General features: G+C 51.3%; 8 protein-coding genes across 8 annotated transcripts; 4 read left to right on the top strand and 4 right to left on the bottom strand.

Annotated features, from left to right (window-relative positions):
• Positions 1–155: 155 nt before the first annotated feature.
• BJX68DRAFT_256048 (pyridoxal phosphate-dependent transferase) lies at positions 156–3,697 on the bottom strand (the record flags this gene model as incomplete). The annotated part of the gene is made up of 12 exons (XM_071043134.1): positions 156–753; positions 804–1,039; positions 1,101–1,186; positions 2,048–2,177; positions 2,231–2,423; positions 2,474–2,659; positions 2,711–2,736; positions 2,786–2,908; positions 2,965–3,120; positions 3,181–3,359; positions 3,415–3,533; positions 3,591–3,697. The coding sequence occupies 12 exons, from the start codon at positions 3,695–3,697 to the stop codon at positions 156–158; spliced, it is 2,139 nt and encodes a 712-aa protein (XP_070897835.1).
• A 217-nt stretch (positions 3,698–3,914) lies between these two features.
• Positions 3,915–5,955, bottom strand: BJX68DRAFT_239468 (uncharacterized protein). The gene has a single exon (XM_071040548.1). The coding sequence runs from the start codon at positions 5,885–5,887 to the stop codon at positions 4,100–4,102; it is 1,788 nt and encodes a 595-aa protein (XP_070897834.1). The 5' UTR covers positions 5,888–5,955; the 3' UTR covers positions 3,915–4,099.
• Positions 5,956–6,901: 946 nt separating this feature from the next.
• Positions 6,902–7,473, bottom strand: BJX68DRAFT_239467 (uncharacterized protein). The gene has a single exon (XM_071040547.1). It carries the CDS (start codon positions 7,421–7,423, stop codon positions 7,205–7,207), a length of 219 nt encoding a protein of 72 aa, XP_070897833.1. The 5' UTR covers positions 7,424–7,473; the 3' UTR covers positions 6,902–7,204.
• A 398-nt stretch (positions 7,474–7,871) lies between these two features.
• On the top strand, positions 7,872–10,442 carry BJX68DRAFT_108869 (terpene cyclase/mutase family protein). Its single transcript, XM_071035882.1, has 4 exons — positions 7,872–8,180; positions 8,230–9,942; positions 9,992–10,321; positions 10,379–10,442. Exons 1-3 carry the CDS (start codon positions 7,998–8,000, stop codon positions 10,289–10,291), a joined length of 2,196 nt encoding a protein of 731 aa, XP_070897832.1. The 5' UTR covers positions 7,872–7,997; the 3' UTR covers positions 10,292–10,321; positions 10,379–10,442.
• Positions 10,443–10,974: 532 nt separating this feature from the next.
• On the top strand, positions 10,975–13,064 carry BJX68DRAFT_108871 (cytochrome P450). The gene is made up of 3 exons (XM_071035883.1): positions 10,975–11,313; positions 11,378–12,186; positions 12,243–13,064. The coding sequence occupies exons 1-3, from the start codon at positions 11,119–11,121 to the stop codon at positions 12,853–12,855; spliced, it is 1,617 nt and encodes a 538-aa protein (XP_070897831.1). The 5' UTR covers positions 10,975–11,118; the 3' UTR covers positions 12,856–13,064.
• A 251-nt stretch (positions 13,065–13,315) lies between these two features.
• BJX68DRAFT_276472 (glycoside hydrolase 5 family protein) lies at positions 13,316–14,574 on the bottom strand (the record flags this gene model as incomplete). Its single annotated transcript, XM_071048105.1, has 3 exons — positions 13,862–14,574; positions 13,676–13,798; positions 13,316–13,617 (listed from the first exon to the last, which is right to left on the bottom strand). The coding sequence occupies exons 1-3, from the start codon at positions 14,544–14,546 to the stop codon at positions 13,316–13,318; spliced, it is 1,110 nt and encodes a 369-aa protein (XP_070897830.1). The 5' UTR covers positions 14,547–14,574.
• Positions 14,575–16,726: 2,152 nt separating this feature from the next.
• BJX68DRAFT_268043 (uncharacterized protein) lies at positions 16,727–17,600 on the top strand (the record flags this gene model as incomplete). Its single annotated transcript, XM_071045977.1, has 5 exons — positions 16,727–16,926; positions 16,988–17,016; positions 17,088–17,214; positions 17,295–17,422; positions 17,500–17,600. 5 exons carry the CDS (start codon positions 16,727–16,729, stop codon positions 17,598–17,600), a joined length of 585 nt encoding a protein of 194 aa, XP_070897829.1.
• A 558-nt stretch (positions 17,601–18,158) lies between these two features.
• Positions 18,159–18,550, top strand: BJX68DRAFT_268042 (uncharacterized protein; the record flags this gene model as incomplete). The annotated part of the gene is made up of 2 exons (XM_071045976.1): positions 18,159–18,211; positions 18,316–18,550. The coding sequence occupies 2 exons, from the start codon at positions 18,159–18,161 to the stop codon at positions 18,548–18,550; spliced, it is 288 nt and encodes a 95-aa protein (XP_070897828.1).
• Between the last annotated feature and the right edge of the window lie 41 nt (positions 18,551–18,591).

The raw sequence follows: 18,591 nt of genomic DNA, 5'->3' as shown, positions 1-18,591 counted from the left end.
CCCCGGCCCACGATCCCTTCAACGGTCAATCGCCGATAAATTCGAGACCGACATCGCTGAGTACCTTGGGGGTTACGTTACAGCTTACAACTTATCACCAGGACATGCTTGCTTCACTCGAGCACACCGCATACTAAATCATGCATCCAAGCTGCCTATGGCTTACCCTCCCACGCCTTCGTCACCAACTCTCTGACCTTGACCAGTTTAAGGTCAGGAAACCTCGCATTTGCGCGCACATTCGCCGGGAAATCGAAAACCTTTGCGAGGACAAGCCTGTCCACCAAAGCCGTCGTCTCCACCAGCTCCGCCTCGCTATATCCAACACTTTCCGGCTGAGGAGGAACAGTGACATTTCCTTCCCTTACCTTCTCAGGACTGTCATAAACAACCTTGAACTTTCTCCCTCTAACCTCCTCACCCAGCTCAACGAGCTGGCTGTAGGTAACCTCATCCCCAACAATAACGCTAAATTCTTCCCAATCCTTTCTCTCCAGCAGCTGCGCGATAAAAGCCGCCATATCATACGTATACGTCATCCCGATCTTATCGTTCCCATCACCAGGGATAACAGCCGTGCAGCTCGCCATATCGACGCCGAAGGTAAGATGTTTGAGATGACTTTGTACATGCGGCATGGCCCAGTAATCCATGAAGAATCCCGGAATCACCCGGGTGAACTGCAGGTTCTTAGACTTGAGTAGGTTTGCCGCGTCGAGGAAGAGCTTTATGCTTGGATCGTGGGGGAGTAAACTAGTAGCCGATTAGTTCTGTATAATGTTTTCGGGGGCAGGGTGGCATACTCCTCCGTCTGAATGAACGAGTATTCGCTTGGGATAAACCTCTCCGTCGGACCTGCTTTCTCCGCAGCCTTGATCAGATTCAGCTGCGCTGTGCTATCCTCTTCAGAGTACAGTGAGATCGCCGAGATAACAGTGTGGATGTTATTCTCCTCCAAGGCTTTAGTAAGCGAGTTGATGTCGGTATAATCGACCTCTACTTGCGTTGCGCGACTCAAGATCGGATCATGCTCTCGTGCCTGGCGAGGGTTAGAAAACAGTCCTGCCATGCTTCTATAGTATGAAGTATGCAGATTTCACCTTCCGCGTCAACACAACAACCTTATGTTTCGAGTCATGCGTTAGGACGTCGACGATGGTCTTGCCCACGGCACCTGTGCCGCCTGCTACCCCGATGATAGTCATGCTGATGCTTTTTGGTGATATCAAGAAACGATAGGGTGTAATTATTGGTTCCAAGGTTGCGAATGGTATCTAGATGGATGTTCATTGTTCAATCAGCTCGAGGCCGCTCGTTCCAAAGGTTCGGAGATTTTGTACCCCGCCGTAATCGTCTCGGAGGAATCTCGGCAAATCAAAAATAGCCGATCGTCATCCTCTCTACTCCGGTTGACCGCGGTGGATTTCATCCCCCCCATTTGCCACCCAAACGATTGACACCACCGCTTGCCCTTCTTATGCTTAAGATAAAGCGAGGCCAACCACCATCCGCGAAGCTCACCACTATGGCAGAATAATGCCAAGGCTTAGTCACGCACTGGCGCTGTATGAAATCCACCGCGGTCCACCGCGGTAGACCGGAGTATGGCGCTTTAGATACAAAATTTAGGCGCAAAGTTGAACAACTTTGACGTTGACGGTAAAAATTCAGGAATGTATGCACAGTCTACATTCTAAGACATGACCGAGATTTTCAGCTCAAGATTGTCCATTTGGATAATCAGCTGTCGACGACAAAACTCAAGACCGTGAAACTCTACCGTCGTCACTGGTAAGACTTGGGTCGTATTGATAGATAGAAATACCCCGAGTATTCTATAACATATGCTGAAGAAAATAAGAATGTAAAGAAATTAGTATAGGAAGGTTGAGCCTCCATCGCTGGTTGAAATCGTAAATCCGTCTTCGTAAACCCAGTCTAGCGCGTTGAACACCTAGAAAAGTAACTTTTTGATCGTCTCTTTTGATCGTCTTCCAACTCTAAGCAGTGGCAAAATCTTTGAGGTACGCAACAAGCTTGTCGATACCAGACTCGGGAATGGCGTTGTAATTTGAGGCGCGGATGCCGCCGACGCTGCGGTGGCCCTTGAGGCCGGTGATTCCGCGCTCGGTGCCGCCCTTGAGGAAGGCCTTTTCGGAATCATCGACGTTTCCATTCTACACCATGTCAGTGACTATGCATGTAGTAACAGAACGAGTTTTGGTGTTACCTTGATGACGCGGAAGCAGATGTTCATGCGCGAACGCACGCTCTTATCCGGAACGACACCGTAGACGTCGGGGTAGGCATCCAGTGTCTCGTATACTTTGCGGGCCTTGCGTTCAGCAACGGCTTGCTGTCCATCCACCTTGTCGGGGAAAGTAGTGAGGAGCTTCTTGATGACTTGGCCGGCGACGTATACGCTGTTTTTGTTAGCTGATACACCTAACAATAGCGGAAGTTCAAGACTGACTCGAAGATGCTAAGCGTGTTGTAAAGACTGTTGTTCTTTGCGACGACGGAGTAGTCGAGGATCGTAGGAGCAACGGGCAATCCTAGTTTGCGCAGGATTGTAGGGGAGCAGGGGGCAGAAACGGGAGGAAGGAGGCTCTTTCGAATGATGACTCCGGTGATACCGGTAAGGCCGAGGTTCTTTTGACTATATATTGTGAGCGGTTATGAATTGTAGGTAGGTGTCAGGCAGTCATACGCTCCGAAATAAACGATCGAGAAGTTCTGTTGCGGTTAGCTTATCTCAACTGCGAATGGTAGGGTAGGGATATACCTCGAAAGGTATCCGTCTTGAGAGGATAGTGGAAGAGAAGTCTCCGATAACGATTGGGTCATCTTCTGAGCCTTTCGATTCGAGGACCTTGGGGAAGCTGGGGTATTCGACGCCGTCCACGGTCTAGATATGCTCGTCAGTCTTGCGAACTCCAGGTTTCCCAACTCCAACAAAAATACCTCGTTCTCGCAAAGGTAAACCATAGCAGCCTTGGGGCTCAACTTCCATGTCGACTCGTCCGCAATCTTGCCAAACTTTCCATCATTCACTGTCCGGGCATCGCTGGCGACGTTCACGTACTCGGGCCCGAGGAGTCGAACAGCTTCCTGGCTAGCCTTGAGCGACCATCTACAGATATGTTAGTTTGATGAACTCCATAGTATCTCCCGGGTTACTTCCGATCCAGTGACCAAGTAATCCAATCGCAGCTCAGAATCGACCTTCTTGCGGAGTTCCGCAACGAGATCCTCCTCGGAGAGCTCCCCTTTCTCCTTCAAAATCTTCTGTCTTTGCTTCTCAACCCAAATCGCAGTCAGGTTATAAACCGTCGCATCGAATTGACCCGATCCACCACCTTGTATTCGTTAACCCAAACATTCCAAGTATCAGACAGAAATCGGCATTCGTACCCTGCATAAACAAGATCTCGAACTCCGGAGGGATATCGAGGAAGGTCGCGAGGTCGGATTTTGTGGTATTCAAGATTCCACCAGCAAGTTCACTGCGGTGACTGTGCTCTGCAACACCACTGTAGAAGTCAGCACGAAGTTCTCAAGGAAGCCAGGAAGCTCGAGAGGCCGCTCACAGTCCGGTGTTCTCATAGTTCTGGAGAGCCTCTGCGGCGGTCGCGAGGACGTCTGTCGGAAGGGCCGCGGGGCCGGCACCCAGGTATGTGATATCCTCTCTCTTCATTGTTGCAATTGCTCAATTGACTGTGTTTGAGTGGTTGTAAGATGGGAAGAGCTTTGGAGGGGAATCTTTTTCGACGCCCCTCCCATGTGACTCACCGATATCGTATCACCACGTGACATAGGGTCCGCTTTCGGCGTCGAACCAACCATTTGTGTTGTCTATACTCCTCGCAATCTAGTTACAGCTTGCCGATTATTCTAAGATTCTTTTTTTACACCTGAGTGACGCTTACAGGCTGACTGGAAGCTCACTACTTCTTAGCTGCATAAGGATGACTGTACTAATGGTTGGGGACCCTGTTCCACCATGCTCCCGATAACTATATATCTCGCAAACAAAAAGGTGATGACACAGAATCACAAATCAGGGATGCATATATCTCAACGTTCCTTCTTAGAGAAGCTATCCAATCGTCCATTTCTTTCTAATCAACTCTGCCACATGCTCCGATTTCTCCGCGAGCGTCCCTCCCGTTGTTTTCTCGAGGACTTCAAAATACGCGAGGAAATCAAAACGGTACACGACCTCTTCCTTTTCAAGATCCTCGTCAATAGGTCCTGAGATCACAGCAGCGGGCAACGGCGCCCTAGGGGCCAGAGCGTTGAGAGGATCCCAGAAAAGAACATATAACCGGTCTTCACAATCATCATCCGACTCATTGTCATATTTTGCACGGTCTATGCCCTCGTCGTGCCGGGAGATCTCGATTTTAGCTGTGACGGCGTCTGCTAAATCGGTGGTGACGATAACTTTCTGGAAGTTGTTCCGCGTATAGCTTACCGGCAATGCGAGAGCAGGAAACTCCACGATAAACCCATTGCCGCTCACAATTCCCGGCGTCATATCGTCCGATTTCACATTCAGCCGCGTCGCGCCACAGTTTGCAAATCGATTTATCGCCCATCTCCAGCCGGGCTGGCTCATCCTTGGCCCAGCGAGGAACAACATACCCTGCGGGAGCTGTCTTTCTGTGGAGAGCAAAGCGTGCATGTGGTCTTCAAACTCGAGACCCTTAATGAGGGTCGTATCCCATCCGATCAAACTGGCGAAGCAGAGCATCTCGTCCTTTTCTTTACTAGTTGTGCGGTACAACGCTGCGCTGAATGCCTCCATGATCGCGAAGCACCGCTTAGCTTCAGGACTCGTAAGACTTTGCGTCGTGCGCCGCACCATTCGGGGATCAGGGTCCGAAATGACATTTATGCGGAGTAGTCTGAATTTCCATTGGAAGCTGTCGGCGTCACGCATGGGAGTTCCGAATGTACCCTTGACGTTGGCTAGTTCAGAAGTATACACCTCCTTCTGGTGTTTCTCGATCGCTTCTTGAACGTCCAGAAAATCGTCGGCGAACTTAATGACAAGTTGGTATGCGAGGACTCCTTCGTTTAAGGTCCAAAGGCGACGCATCCAGGCGGACATTCGGATTCGCATGAACGCTTGAGTATAGTCGCTAGACGAGCATCCTTGGATATCGGCATCTAAAACCAGCACGCGAAACGCCCTTTCGTACACAGCTTTCATAGATTTGATGGACTTGGTGCGCAATTCCTTGAGCTCTTCTGCAACGGGAATACACAGGGTATCCATCCAGAAAAGGAGCGAGGGCCCATGGAATTTCTTTTTCCAAAGCTCTTTGAAGGCTAGTCGATTGACAAGGTCGAGAGAGCTGATGCCAGAGACTAACCCATCCAACAAGTCTCGAAGACGAGAAAGCTGGCAATGAGGTAGAGTATTGGCCGTGGGATTACCGAGTCCATCTGACCAAACATGGGAGAATGCGATATATTTCTTTCCCTCAGTGTACTTCTCTACCTCCACTTTGAGGAAGGGTTCCTTTTTGATCGGAGTGATGGATAGCAGTGGCACGCCTCCTGCTTCGATGATGGATACAACCTCGTCCATTACCGGCCCGTAATGCTGGCAATCACATTCATCAGTTGTGTGGGCGGTCCGATAGGTCTCCTCATTGAGCTGTCGGGCTAGACATAGCTTGCTTGTGCAGTCGGGATGTTTCCTCTGGATTGCGGCTGGCGGTCTCTCCATCTGCGATATATAGTGCGCCGACGCCGAGGTGAATGTTTCTTCTACCATAGAGACCTCGCTAGGACACCATTCGGCCTCATTCATACGCGCCAGTGGAAGCCACGCGCAAGGAAACTGCAAGGATCCTGTGGAGGAACTCAAAACCATGTTGACACCATTCGTCGAAAAGCTCCAGGCAAGACGCTGACTCAGTGCTCTCACCGAGAGATCGATCTCCGGTGACAATGGCCAGGTTACAAACCCGGGTCGCGGATCGTCATCGCAAGTTGCTATACGACAGAAACGGGACACGGTTCTGAGGCTTGTTTCGATTCGATGGCCTATCCCATGTTTTGCAGCGGGACTGGCACTCCCAACGTATAAAGGAATAAACGAGGAGAGCTCAAGAATCTGCTCGTCGAGGGAAGCGACAGTGATGATCCCATGCTCTGTACCTTCCTGCGGTTGCACGTAATTTGACTTGGCTCCTTTGCTAATATGGCAAAATACTTCCCATAGCACACCGAAGAACAGCCAGTTCTGAAGGAAAGCTGCGGTTTCCTTTGCAGAGTGCTCTGAGAAATCTCCTGCGAACAGTCTGTCGATGTCCCACCCTGAGCGCTCCGGGTAGGTCAAGAAATCGAGCTCGTCATACGGTTCAGAACTTAGGCAGGGGATTTTTAGAGGGGGATACGGAGAGTCTGGGACAGACTCGATGTGGTCCATTCCGATGAGTCGCGCAGATACTGATTATATGTTCTGGTCTCGCTGGTGTGCGGTGGTGACAAGAGAAACGAGGTGGGGTCGGACGATACGCGCTTGGAGTTTCAGCTCTCACCTTAGCTCCAAGCTGAGGCTGACCTCGGATATGCGCAGGGTCTCGGCAGCTCTTTGATATTGGTGGGATCTTCAAATTGTCTGCAGAAGTGGACTCTGTGAGACTCACAAAGGACATTCCTTTACCAGATACACAAATCAGTTGCTTTGGCCGCCCGAATTTCCTATTTTCACACCAAGGCATGGGATTAGTCCACAAAAACAGGTGCCCCAAACCGTTGCGATTCCCATCACAGACCAGACAAGACCGCAACACATATGCAACTCTCTGAGGATACAACCTCCTGGTATCTTATGAACGGCCCGAGTCTTTCTATGAGGGCCTCAGTTCTCACTGCTCGTCCACGGGACGACAGTATGGAAGGATAGAGGGATGTGAGGTTGATGGCGCGACGTCATCGACAAACCCTTGATTCATCAGACATGATGAGCTTCGCCAGCTGAAAGAGTCACCTTTAGTATACAGATCAATTGGCCCATTGTCCCAAGTAGAACAACAATCTGTACCGGGATTGCCGAACAAGGAAGTGCATACTGCGAACTCAAGGAAGGAGCTGCCGTCCTAGCACCTGGCAACCTGTGGGTAGCTCCTTCCCTGCTTGCTGATTCCCGCGACTGAGTCCCTGCCATTTTCGTCTGGCGCGTTTCTCAGTTTCTTTTCCTCAACCGCATCTTTTCTTCTACAAACGCGGGCCGCAGAGGAAATCGGTCGCCAAGGACAAACGGAATCAGAAGAACAGCTCCTGCGGTGCCTAAAGAGGCTTTGCTGGAAGCGATCACAAAGTGCAATGGCGAGGTAAGTTTCTCAATCAAAAAGCAACTATGGTCCTCCGAACTCCGCATATCTGTCAGAATGCTGCCGAGCATGGATCGATACGATTATCCCATTCGCATTGGAGAGATTTCGCCGGAGCAGGAAAGAGCGAATTCGAAATGCTTCCGTGACTCTCAAGAATCTGGGGCTCCAACGCCTCAGTCCAGAGAATGTGGTGATCAAGATGGCGGTCTCCGAAGCTTTGGAGGGTTAAATACCACGAGAATTGCTCCTGTCGCGTCGGGAAGTGGACACCAGACCTTTGGCCAGGTCTGGCAGTCTTGGAGTGCCTGATTCGAGAGTGTTGATTGGATCATGGCAGATCTAGGGGATTTGCGTCTCTCCAGGCCGCACGGTACACTTCAAGCATCTTAATCCATGTGCCTAGATACACTTGATCCACTCATTGCGATTGGATATCGCAGGTGCCTATAAAACCCTAAAAGTTGTGGGGAGGGCAAGGAGGCTAAGGAGCGGCGGAGGCCTCTGAATGACGATTTTAGCGCGGGTTAGCGGCAGCGGGTGTGCTCAGCTCTACAACGTAGATATCATTCTAGCCTCCGCCTTATAGTCCTCCCTACCAGCGGGTTATGTCGCCCTTAGTCCATATCAATTGTGACGGTCAAAATGGCAACCATCACAGTCACCCAGACTGTTCCTCCTCCTCCATTTCTCGAAAACCTCGACCGATCTCGCTGGCGGTTGAAAAACGAAAACGGTCGCCATACGTGGCATTATCTCGAAGACGACAATGCCGCTCGACGCTGGCCACAAACCCTAGCAGACAAGTACTACTTAGGGTTTCCTCTGGTAACCCTCTTCAACCCGTCAAGGATTGCATGGCCACTGACCTTGCCAGAACCTACCCCACCTTCAGCCAGCACAAACCCCTCTCGATGCCGTCAAAAACGGCTTCACTTTCTTCGAGAAACTCCAACTGAGACCAGGAAACTGGGGTTGCGAATACGGCGGACCCATGTTTCTCCTTCCGGGAGTTGTGATAGCGTGGGTTGTGACAAACACGCCTATACCCCCTGCATACGCGACGGAGATGCGAAACTATCTCTTTGCGCGCGCTGATCCAACACAAGGCGGCTGGGGTCTCCATGTAGAAGGCGAGAGCACCGTCTTTGGAACTGCTCTCAACTATACAGCGTTGAGACTCCTTGGTGTGGACGCCGAAGACCCCGTTATGGTGAAAGCACGCGGCTTGCTTCATCAGCTCGGTGGCGCACTCAACGCGCCGCATTGGGCGAAGTTCTGGCTGGCGATACTGGGCGTGTGTCGCTGGGAAATTGTCAACCCTGTCCCACCGGAGACGTGGCTATTGCCGGATTGGGTACCTCTGGCCCCATGGCGATGGTGGGTGCACATGCGTCAAGTATTTCTGCCCATGTCGTATATATGGTCACGAAAGTGGACAATGCCCGAAACACAGGTTGTTAGGGACTTGAGGAAGGAACTCTTTACTCAGCCGTGGGAGAGTATTGAATGGGCCGCCCATCGGAATACCATCGCTGCTGTGGACAACTACCACCCCAAATCATGGTTGCTCAACATAGTGAACTTTGTGCTCTCTGATATATGGTGTCCTTATCTCCGGCCACACAGTCTCGTCGAACGGGCCGAGGATTGGGTTAGTAAACTTGTCGATATGGAGGACGCCAACTCAGACTATTCTGACTTGGCTTCGGTTAATGGCCCCATGAATATGATTGTTTGTTATGTTCGTGATGGACCAGATGCATACTCAGTTCGTCGACATCGGGAACGCCTCGAGGACTTTCTTTGGGTAAACAGTGAAGGTATGCTGGTCAACGGGACGAATGGCGTGATGTGCTGGGATACCGCGTTTGCCATCCAAGCAGCCCATGCTGCCGGTATAGCTCAGGATACCCGCTGGAGACCGATGTTGACACGCGCACTGGAGTTTCTCGACGCTCAGCAAATCCGAGAAGACTGCGATGAAGCCGACATCTGCTACCGTCACAAGCGCAAAGGAGGCTGGACATTCAGCAACAAGGATCAAGGGTACGCCGTGAGCGACTGTATTTCAGAGGCCCTTAAAGCGGTTATCCTCCTACAGAAAACTCCGGGATATCCGCAATTGCTGGACGATCAGAGGATTTTTGATGCGGTTGACGCCCTCTTGACGTACCAGAATCAGTCTGGAGGTAGCGCTTCTTATGAGCCAACAAGAGGGAGCCAATATCTGGAGATGCTCAACGCGGCAGAAGTATTTGGCGGCATCATGGTCGAATACGACTATCCAGAATGCACGACGGCTGTTGTTACCGCCATATCTCTGTTCAGCAAGTACTGGCCTGAATATCGAACTGCGGAGATTCAGGCCTTCATTCAGCGCGCACTAGCATACATTAAGCGAACTCAGCGCCCAGATGGAAGTTGGTACGGTAGCTGGGGTGTATGTTTCACGTATGGAACAATGTTCGCCCTCGAGAGTCTGGCGTCGGTAGGAGAGACATACCACAATAGCGCTCGTGTCCGGCGAGCATGCGAGTTTCTGATATCGAAGCAAAGGGAAGATGGCGGATGGTCTGAGAGCTTTAAGGTACGACCCTCCTGGCCTCTGACGTGTGAAATCTAACGAGTGATATTAGAGCTGCGAAAAAATGCAATATATTGAGCACCCATCAGGGTCCCAGCTAGTGCAGACATCATTCGCCATTGTCGGACTCATGAAAGCGGACTACCCATTTGTCGACCCGATCAAGAAGGGCATACAGTTAATCATGGACCGACAACAGCCCAACGGCGAGTGGCTACCAGAGGCAATTGAGGGAATCTTCAACAAAAGCTGCGCGATTACGTATCCGAACTACAAATTCATCTTTACGACGCTGGCGCTGGGCATGTACGCGCAGAAGTATTCGAAGGAGGCTACGGCGCAGGGTTCTTGAGAGGTATATTCGATACCCAGATGGATTTAGGTACTCTTTGCCATCACTATGTCTACCAGTCTGCCGATGTCCATCTGACTCGGCTAGACCTCAATAATAATGACTCAGTTGGGATGACACCTCCGCAGATCCTAATCCGGACCGAGGCATTTATTGCTAACTCACTAGCGCCACAGACCCACTCCTATAATTGATTGAGGGTTAAGCAGCTGAGTCGCGCCCGCTGACACCGTTCTCCTGCCAAAATGACGCAGCCTGGCACAGACCATGTACTCCGGCGTTATGTCGGGTCGGCCGCCCATTACGCTCGGGGCAGAGTTGCAGAGACGCATTTACGAGAGCCCCATATCCGGCCCCAGTCTGTCGAACATCGAGAAGGATACGAATGTTCCGATCTCACACCACCCTTGGTCCTGGAATTTCGAGGTTCTGATTGGCTGCTTCTCCTCACGATCGGGCTGACTCGAAGTATAGACTTGTACCCCAGGAGAAGGCTTGCCACGACCCTGCTTGTGTCATGGGATCTATGCTCTTACTGAACGACAGCCTTCAGGCATACTATGATGGTATTATCACGTTCGTACCGAGGATGAAAGGCCTGCTCTATCCCGAAATCTTCAGCGATCGAGTCAAATCTGATATATACCCCGCTGCCTGAGACTGGAAGCCTAATCATACGGTGACATGTTCGACACAATGATCATCTCAGCAAGGTCAAATCTGTCACCAACCTGAGTCGGTATAGGCCATTCAGAGTGTGTCCACTGTTGACCACTAAAACTTCGAAACATAGAGCTCACGATGGGAACAGCCCATGGCTATCCCAAATGACACTCACAATCAACATCCGTTTCTTGCGACAATATGACACCTCGACCTCGGCCTCAGCCTCCGACCCTCGCATCTCATTATCCATTCTCGTCGTCTCCTTCTTCCTGATCGACCTTGTACTCCTTCTATCATGGCTAATAATTGTATACCCCTACTTCTACAGCCCGCTCCGCCATCTCCCCCGACCTAAGGTACCTTATTTTACCTCCCCCAGGGCTCAATCATTGCCAAGCCGAAGGGGACTAACAGGCACAGGGCGAAATCCCCCTCCTCGGCCAATTAACACGCCCAAGCACCAAACCCATCGGCTCAACACACCTGCAATGGCTCAATACCATCCCAAATGATGGCCTGATAACCTACCGCAGCATCCTAAACCAAGACCGCGTCCTCATCACATCGCCCAAGGCCATCGCCGAGGTTCTCGTGAGCAATACATACGCATACACGAAGCATCCGAATGAGCGGTCTGTCATCCGAAGGTTTCTGGGAAATGGGCTGACTATCTCGGAGGGTGCGGAGCATCGCTTCCAGCGGAAGATCATGATCCCTATTTATGCCGTGCGGAATGTGAGGGGGTTTTATGGCGTGTTCTTCAAGAAAGGGTTAGATTTGGTCGAGGCTTTGGAAAAGAATGTAAGGGGGACATCGGACGGTACTACATGCGAGGTTGAAATAAGCCAATGGGTCAACCGAGCGACAATGGATATAATCGGGCTAGCTGCGCTGGGAAAGGAATTTGGATGCCTTGACGGTGCGAAGAGCTTACTATTCGACACGTACCAGGAGATCTTCACCTGGGCTCCTGAGAAGGATGTTTTTATGGCGCTGAATCGGGTTCTGCCGAGGGGGTTTGTACAATGGTTGCCGTGGAAGGTTAACGAGAGGATTGATGTTACGAGTGCAACGCTGAGAGGGATTTGCCGGGGGCTTGTGAGGGAAAGAATCGATGAGTTTAGAGAGAGCGATGGGAAGGGTGAGGATTTGGTGGGGAGGATGATGAGGATGGGGAGCTGGGAGGCGGAGGGGTTGGTTGAGCAGTTGCTTACTATTATTGCCGCTGGGTATGTTTTCCCTCATTCCATTTGGGTCCTTGGTGGACTTTACTGATTGATTGCAGTCATGAAACGTCAGCGTCTGCATTTACGTGGGCCTGCTACCTCTTAGCCCAGAAACCGGCCGCCCAGGACCGACTTCGAAGTGAGGTAATAGAAGTATTACCAGCACTATCTACACAAAACCCAGACCCAGACTCTATCGCAGCGATCCTTGAAAACCTACCCTATCTCAACGCAGTCTGCAACGAAGTCCTCCGCTTCATCCCCCCGGTCCCGCTCATCCGCCGAGTCGCCACGATTCCAACAACCATACTCGGCCACGCAATCCCACCAGGGACGCAAGTCCTCCTCTGTCCTTATGCAGTAAATCGCAGTCCGGAACTCTGGGGTCCCGATGCCGGAGAATTCAGACCAGAACGCTGGATCAGCGCTGAGACGGGCAAGGCGAACAACGAGGGCGGCATGGGGAGCAACTATGCGAATTTGACATTCTCGCACGGGCCCAGGAGCTGTATCGGGCAAGGCTTTGCGAAGGCGGAGTTGAGGACATTGGTTGCAATTTTTGTAGCGAGGTTGAGGCTTGCGTTGGCGAAGCCAACTGAGGACGTTGTTCCTGTAGGGATTGTTTCAGTGAGGCCGAGGGATGGGTTGGTTCTGAGGCTTGACAGGGTCTGATCACTGAGACTCTGGTTGTTGAAGCGCTCGGGGCCGCATTACTCTGGTAGGAAGACATCAATATTACCTGCATGCCTCCGACAATCTAGGAGGGGAAGAGGGGGGTGGCGTTCGGAAAACGGCGATTCGTGTATAACTCGAAAAGCTGCTGTGAAATTATTGTAATTAGCAGGATTATAGTGATTTCATGATAATTAACTAAACTTGAATCCTTAAAAGTCACTATTTTTATAATCCCATAATTCTGCCATGATTTCGCCGTTAACTTTCACCCCCGGCCTCCCGCTAGGAACGGCCAGGAATCTGATTGATCAATAGTTTCTGTTGAACCTTACAAAATTTCCAAGGAGACTTTTAATGGGCTTAAGTTGCTAAACAGATTTAGCGCCCCGAGGATCACTGTGGTCAATGCACTCTCGTGTCCCGAGATCTCAGTGAGTATACACCCGTCCTGTACACGCTAAGCGCCATTAATCACAGCAACATGGTCCGCCACTAGACATTCCCAGTCATCGCTACCGTAGAACACTGTATACCGGTCATCCGCCGTCTCGCCACCGCTAAGAGTATCGCCAAACTGCCAGAATAGATCCGCTGCTACCCCATCCGCCGCTAGAGCAGTATCTTGCCAGGCCAACTCGTCGGTGCAGTGAGTATCCTTGATTCCGTATTCCTCAAACAGGCATGGCTTGCCAAGGGACTCGCAGACGGCCGCGTGGTCCTGCACCCATTGGTTTCCCCAGGAGTTGTTGGTTACGCCCCCTGGTGTTCGTTTTTGGTTAGTATAAGTGAATATGGAATATAGATTGGACGAACGTACAGTCTGTGGTATATAGATGCAGGGTGCCAAAGTCGATGTCGGGAATAGCCAAGTTCAGAGCAAAGTCGGTGCCTTCGGTCGTGGTGTAGGGGTATTCACTGCCTCCGTCAAGGCCCATGCCCTCTACCACAAACGGTTAGCCGAGTATCCCGATAAGTCGTGTAGCCAGTAGTTTAGAGAACCTACCATCACCAATCGCCACCAGATGGGAAGGATCGATAGACTTGATGAATGCACTTGTTTCAGTCGCCCACTTATGAATGACAGAAGTGTCGCAAGATGGACAGCGCGGTTCATTGCCCAGTTCCCACGCCAGAATAGCGGTCGAATCCACGTATCTAGAGACCACTGCCTTGATATAAGTCTGATATGCACCCTGCATCTCAGCATCTGTGTACCAGCTTGTCTTGTCAGACCCACCATATCCCGTGACATAGGCATTCATGCCGCCGTAATCATCCCAGAAGTTGACAAAGGGAATAATCAGCTTGATGCCCGCGGCTTCAGCTGCCGAAACAACATAATCCAGACGTTCAAGGCCGTACTCCCCGGTATTGATAGTCGAAATACCGTCTGAGTGGAGCTGGAAGTACACCGTGCCATTGTCAGGGACGGTGCTCACATCGTTGAAACCCCAAACACGGAGGATCCTGAGACCTGCTTCCGCCATATGGCTCATTGCAAGGTCAACATCGGCATCATTGGTGAGAAATGGGAGCCAGTATGCGTTCGTTCCAGCAAAATAACTAGACTCCCCATCAATGACGAACTTCAGTCCGTCCACTGAAGGGTTAGATCCCGATTGCCTGGTGACGCAGGTTCCCAAGGCAAGCTGTGCGATGGCCGGAAGGAGAGATAGAGCGGACTTCATCTTGTTGGTTGGTTTCCGGTGTTTGTCTGGCAAGCGGGCGTCGTGTTCCTTGTTGGCAGGGGGCAGTCTGGACCATGGCGAGCTTCAGCGCCTTTTATGTTCTGCTGGATGGAAAATTCTGCAACATGATTGCCTCTTCTGTCGAGCGACCTTTTTCTTTGCTCGTAACAGAAACCCGAGCATTATTTCCGGGCCCGCCGTGTTTGGGATAGAGGACAGTGGAGTTTGCTGAATTTGACATTTACTCCCATTTATTACTTGAGCTCCACATCTCTAAAGCGAGCAACGCAGGCAGCCATCCATGTCCAAGAAGAAAACAAAAGACAATTTCAAGCTACTCGTGAAAACACCGCCTCTGAAGCAGGACATGGGTTTCAATTGTCCGATATGGGCAGTCCCCAGATGCTCCGCAACTAGACAATGCAGTCCGTATGGAGAATGAGTATGGGGAACGCATGATCTCAAAGTTGACGAGACGAAACACGCAGATCACCCAAGGATTCCCAAAAGGCGAAAGGAAGATTCGGATTCCCGATGACGATCAGCATCAAGATTGCCTATTTGAGGCAGCAAGAGGCGGAACCCCGTGCTCCATCAGCCGTTTGGTTACAGACAAACACATCAGGCTGTCTGTCATGTTCCTGTCATCCCCACGAGCCGCTGACACTTCGCCGCGAAAAGAAACCGACGGCCAAGTAGAAACAAGTTCTACCGTATCTATCTACACACAGGCTGGGGCATGGGATTGGGCTGCTCGTGAGGGTTGCTTGCGCCTTGATCCCTCTGCGTTTTCCCCACGGATCCGGACTCGCAACGCCTTTTGAGCGTGGAGAAAGGGCCCGATGGAAGGATGTGCTACCTAACCTCTCTTTCAGAATACTCATGAGGAAGGCACTCTCCGCTGGAACTCTAAATAAAGCCTCACAGGAAAAGAAAGTCCGGGGCCCTCCAAGGTCCGGATCATGTTCTAGGCTCTTCTCCGCTCTCTATAAAAGGGAAGCTCTGGACGTTTCCCCTAGAGTGGCGAGAAAAGTCCTGGAGTCATTGATCCTTCAGCAACAACTTGTGATGACTGCAAAGGCTCCAATTGAACTCGCCCCTTTCCTTCCAACGCGACAAAATCCTGGCCCTTCAACTGAAGAACTTCGGTCAACTAAACCTTCTTCTTCGTCGTCATATGAAGCCTAAACGTTGCGGCGACCTCGTTGAGGTCTCCTTCCATGAGCTCCCGCTGAGAAGGAGCTCCATTTCATGCCAGGATGACCTCTTTTCCGACTTGTCGACCGGGAATCCCAGCGTGCAACGGCTGTCTGGGCGCGAGAGTAGCCACGAGGGCGGAGCAAAAGACGTCGCTGCTCTCTGGCATTCAACTCTATCCAGAGGCCATCGCGTGGTCGGTTGTCATCTCCTCAGCCATCACATGGAGGAATACCGCACAACGCTTCTCGTCAGCTTCCATACTGCTCCAGTGCTGAGACAGAAATACGAATCCCCAGACTCATCTCTGCCCGGTGACGCAGAGTTAGCAACGAACTCTTTCTTGTTCAAAGAGCTGCCGTACCGCTTGTCTAACTCATCCGGGAGATCCCAATGGAATAAAGTGACTTGAGGTGCATGTCACGCCACGGGGCGGAGTCCCTCCGCTGCCTGTTTGGGCCAGGCTGAGGCGGGCCTTCATATACCGTACGGCACCGAGCCGAAGCACGCCGATCCGGAAGACCAGCCTGAAGTCGGGTTCTCTCAGGAGATTTCCGTGTCGCCTCGACAGTCCCGAAGGCTTACTCTTCCTCTGAGAACTCGTACAGGTCATTGTCAGTGGGTCATGGCCCGTAAGCCCTAATTCCCTGCCGAATATTCTTCTCCACTATACCTCTTTTTAGATACGAAAGTGAAACTATCCCCTGCATTCTTGGGTCGACCATCGTTAGAGATTGAAACACTGGCGTGCGACTTCAAATAGCAAGAGACCCATAAGACGATGTCGAAGAAGATCATTTCCAATGTCTGCACGGTGAGATGAGAAAACTCCGTTCCTCGACCCACACCAACAACAAGTCGTGCAGGATACCATCAACCATCCATATCACGAATATAAAAGGCAGCTCCGCCTTCCTTGTTTTCCCAGGTTTCATAATAGACACGGAACCCCGAATTACTTCTGCCACTCGTTATCTTGCAACATGCACCTCCTCTATCTCCTTGCTGCCGTGGCCTGTGTACCTGGAGTGCACTCGTCTCCGGCGATGAAGCTCAGTGGCATCCTCGCCCGGGCGAACAGTGACCGCGGCAATGAAACCGTTGCCGGCCTCGGATCCCGCAAGGAAGAGGTGGTTAATGCGGGTGGTAACACCCGGGACCTGGCCATTGCTATGCTCGAAACGTCAGTTTCTTCTTTTTACTTTCTCCCAAAACAGATCGCGGTACATACTCACTGGTTGCAGGACAACGATGACAACTGATTACACCTACGGTATGTACACGGAATGTGATCTACGCATGGCCAGGCAGCAGAGCGCTGATTATAGCTGTTTTGGCTCGTAGGAGACGGCAAGACCGGCGACGGCACCAACTTTGGCATCTTCAAGCAGAATTGGTACATGCTGCGCAACTCCGCGTCTGAATTCCTCGGACAGACCGTTGAGCAGGTTGACAAAGGTGCAATCCTCAAGTGAGTTGTCTAGTAGAGGCTTGTTGCGTCCGCCCCCCGGTTAGGTATAGTCGGCTGACTTGGAATGATCAATACCCCAGCTCCAATCTCGGCAAGGATATCCAGGCCCGTCACGATGGCGAGGAATACTTTGGGTACGACACCTGGTTCAGCGGCCACCGCAACGGCGAGTCTGGAGTCAACAATCCGGGCACAGATGATATCAACGGTGAGCTCCTTCCCCCACCCTATACATCAGAGCCCCTGATGTCTTGATAAACTCACCACGGCTCACATCATGAATAGCATACATCGACGCCGTCGCGTGGATTCAGGAGCAGATTGAAAGTGACGAAAAGTACCTTTCTGACGACACTCGGTTCTGGGTCGATGTCCAAGCTATCTAGAATGCCTGCCCGGATATCGGGTCTCACGCTAGTTTTAACCTGTCATTCGTTTTTGATTTGAGCTTCGTTTTCTGGTCCTTGCTTTAGTCTGTTGCCTGCCGCTGGTGGCTCGACGCCATTGATCCGGTGGTAATAAAATTAGAGGTTTGACATAGATCCATCTGATAAAACATAAAAATTAAATAAATCATCCTTCCGTTAGTAATAATAGCCATGAAGAGCCCAACTAAGCCCGGAGCCCAAAACTCAGACCCTTCCCCACAATTAATTGATCGATCTCGATCCCGACGTCAACCGCCAGATCCGACGGATCAGATAAGATGACGGCGATGGCCCCGGCCAGACCCCAGCAGAGTCGAAGAGCTCATCCTCGCGTCATCGTGGCAACACCGAGAGATATAACAACCGGCCTCTGGGAGCCTGCACATTGGAAGTCAGATGTGAATGTAATCATATGATTTGACTACGAGAAATCCATCCTAATAGTTAACTCATCAACACATTGTTACTTGCACACATTACAAATTGAATCACGCAATATAAGACAGAACCTTGAATATGCCCCCCGCAAGCCTCAACCTCGGTGGCCAGCCCAGTCGGCGAGCTGCTAGGTGCGCCTTCCAACTCTCCTCTCCCCGTCTCTCCATTTCATCTTTTCCCTCGATGTCCCCACCACCTGCGAACCTTGACTAACCTTCTTTTTGGGGGTTTACAGCAGCCGCAACATCGCCATAATGACAGTCCTCGGCGTCATCGGCGGCGGCTTCCTGCTCTTCCGCTCGCAGTCCCCGCGCAAGGGCGAGGGTCTAGTCAAACAAGACGATGAGGCTGTCGAGAGTGGACCCGCGAAACTTGGTCGGTCGAACATTGTTTCCAAGGAGGATGCAAAGGCGATGCTGGGGGACCCGCCACGTGGAGCGGGAAATGTTCCGCGGGGGCCGAGGTTCTAATCGGGAGGATTTCTAATGATGTTTTCGGACTGTTATGGGAT

The sequence above is a fragment of the Aspergillus pseudodeflectus genome, assembly GCF_044049435.1.
Source record: "Aspergillus pseudodeflectus strain CBS 756.74 chromosome Unknown BJX68scaffold_28, whole genome shotgun sequence".
NCBI classification, from domain to species: Eukaryota; Fungi; Ascomycota; class Eurotiomycetes; order Eurotiales; family Aspergillaceae; genus Aspergillus; species Aspergillus pseudodeflectus.
The sequence above is the reverse complement of the archived record's forward strand: the minus strand, read 5'-3'. Positions and strand labels throughout refer to the sequence as shown.

What these genes read in the sequence shown, in the direction of transcription:
- BJX68DRAFT_108869 (XM_071035882.1), top strand. Translation starts at nt 7,998, where the DNA reads ATGGCAACCATCACAGTCACCCAGACTGTTCCTCCTCCTCCATTTCTC. An exon ending in ACTACTTAGGGTTTCCTCTG is followed by an intron (nt 8,181 to 8,229) that starts GTAACCCTCTTC and finishes TGACCTTGCCAG; the next exon opens with AACCTACCCCACCTTCAGCC. An exon ending in GATGGTCTGAGAGCTTTAAG is followed by an intron (nt 9,943 to 9,991) that starts GTACGACCCTCC and finishes GAGTGATATTAG; the next exon opens with AGCTGCGAAAAAATGCAATA.
- BJX68DRAFT_108871 (XM_071035883.1), top strand. Translation starts at nt 11,119, where the DNA reads ATGACACTCACAATCAACATCCGTTTCTTGCGACAATATGACACCTCG. An exon ending in GCCATCTCCCCCGACCTAAG is followed by an intron (nt 11,314 to 11,377) that starts GTACCTTATTTT and finishes TAACAGGCACAG; the next exon opens with GGCGAAATCCCCCTCCTCGG. An exon ending in CTTACTATTATTGCCGCTGG is followed by an intron (nt 12,187 to 12,242) that starts GTATGTTTTCCC and finishes GATTGATTGCAG; the next exon opens with TCATGAAACGTCAGCGTCTG.
- BJX68DRAFT_239467 (XM_071040547.1), bottom strand. Translation starts at nt 7,423, where the DNA reads ATGCTCGGCAGCATTCTGACAGATATGCGGAGTTCGGAGGACCATAGT.
- BJX68DRAFT_239468 (XM_071040548.1), bottom strand. Translation starts at nt 5,887, where the DNA reads ATGGTTTTGAGTTCCTCCACAGGATCCTTGCAGTTTCCTTGCGCGTGG.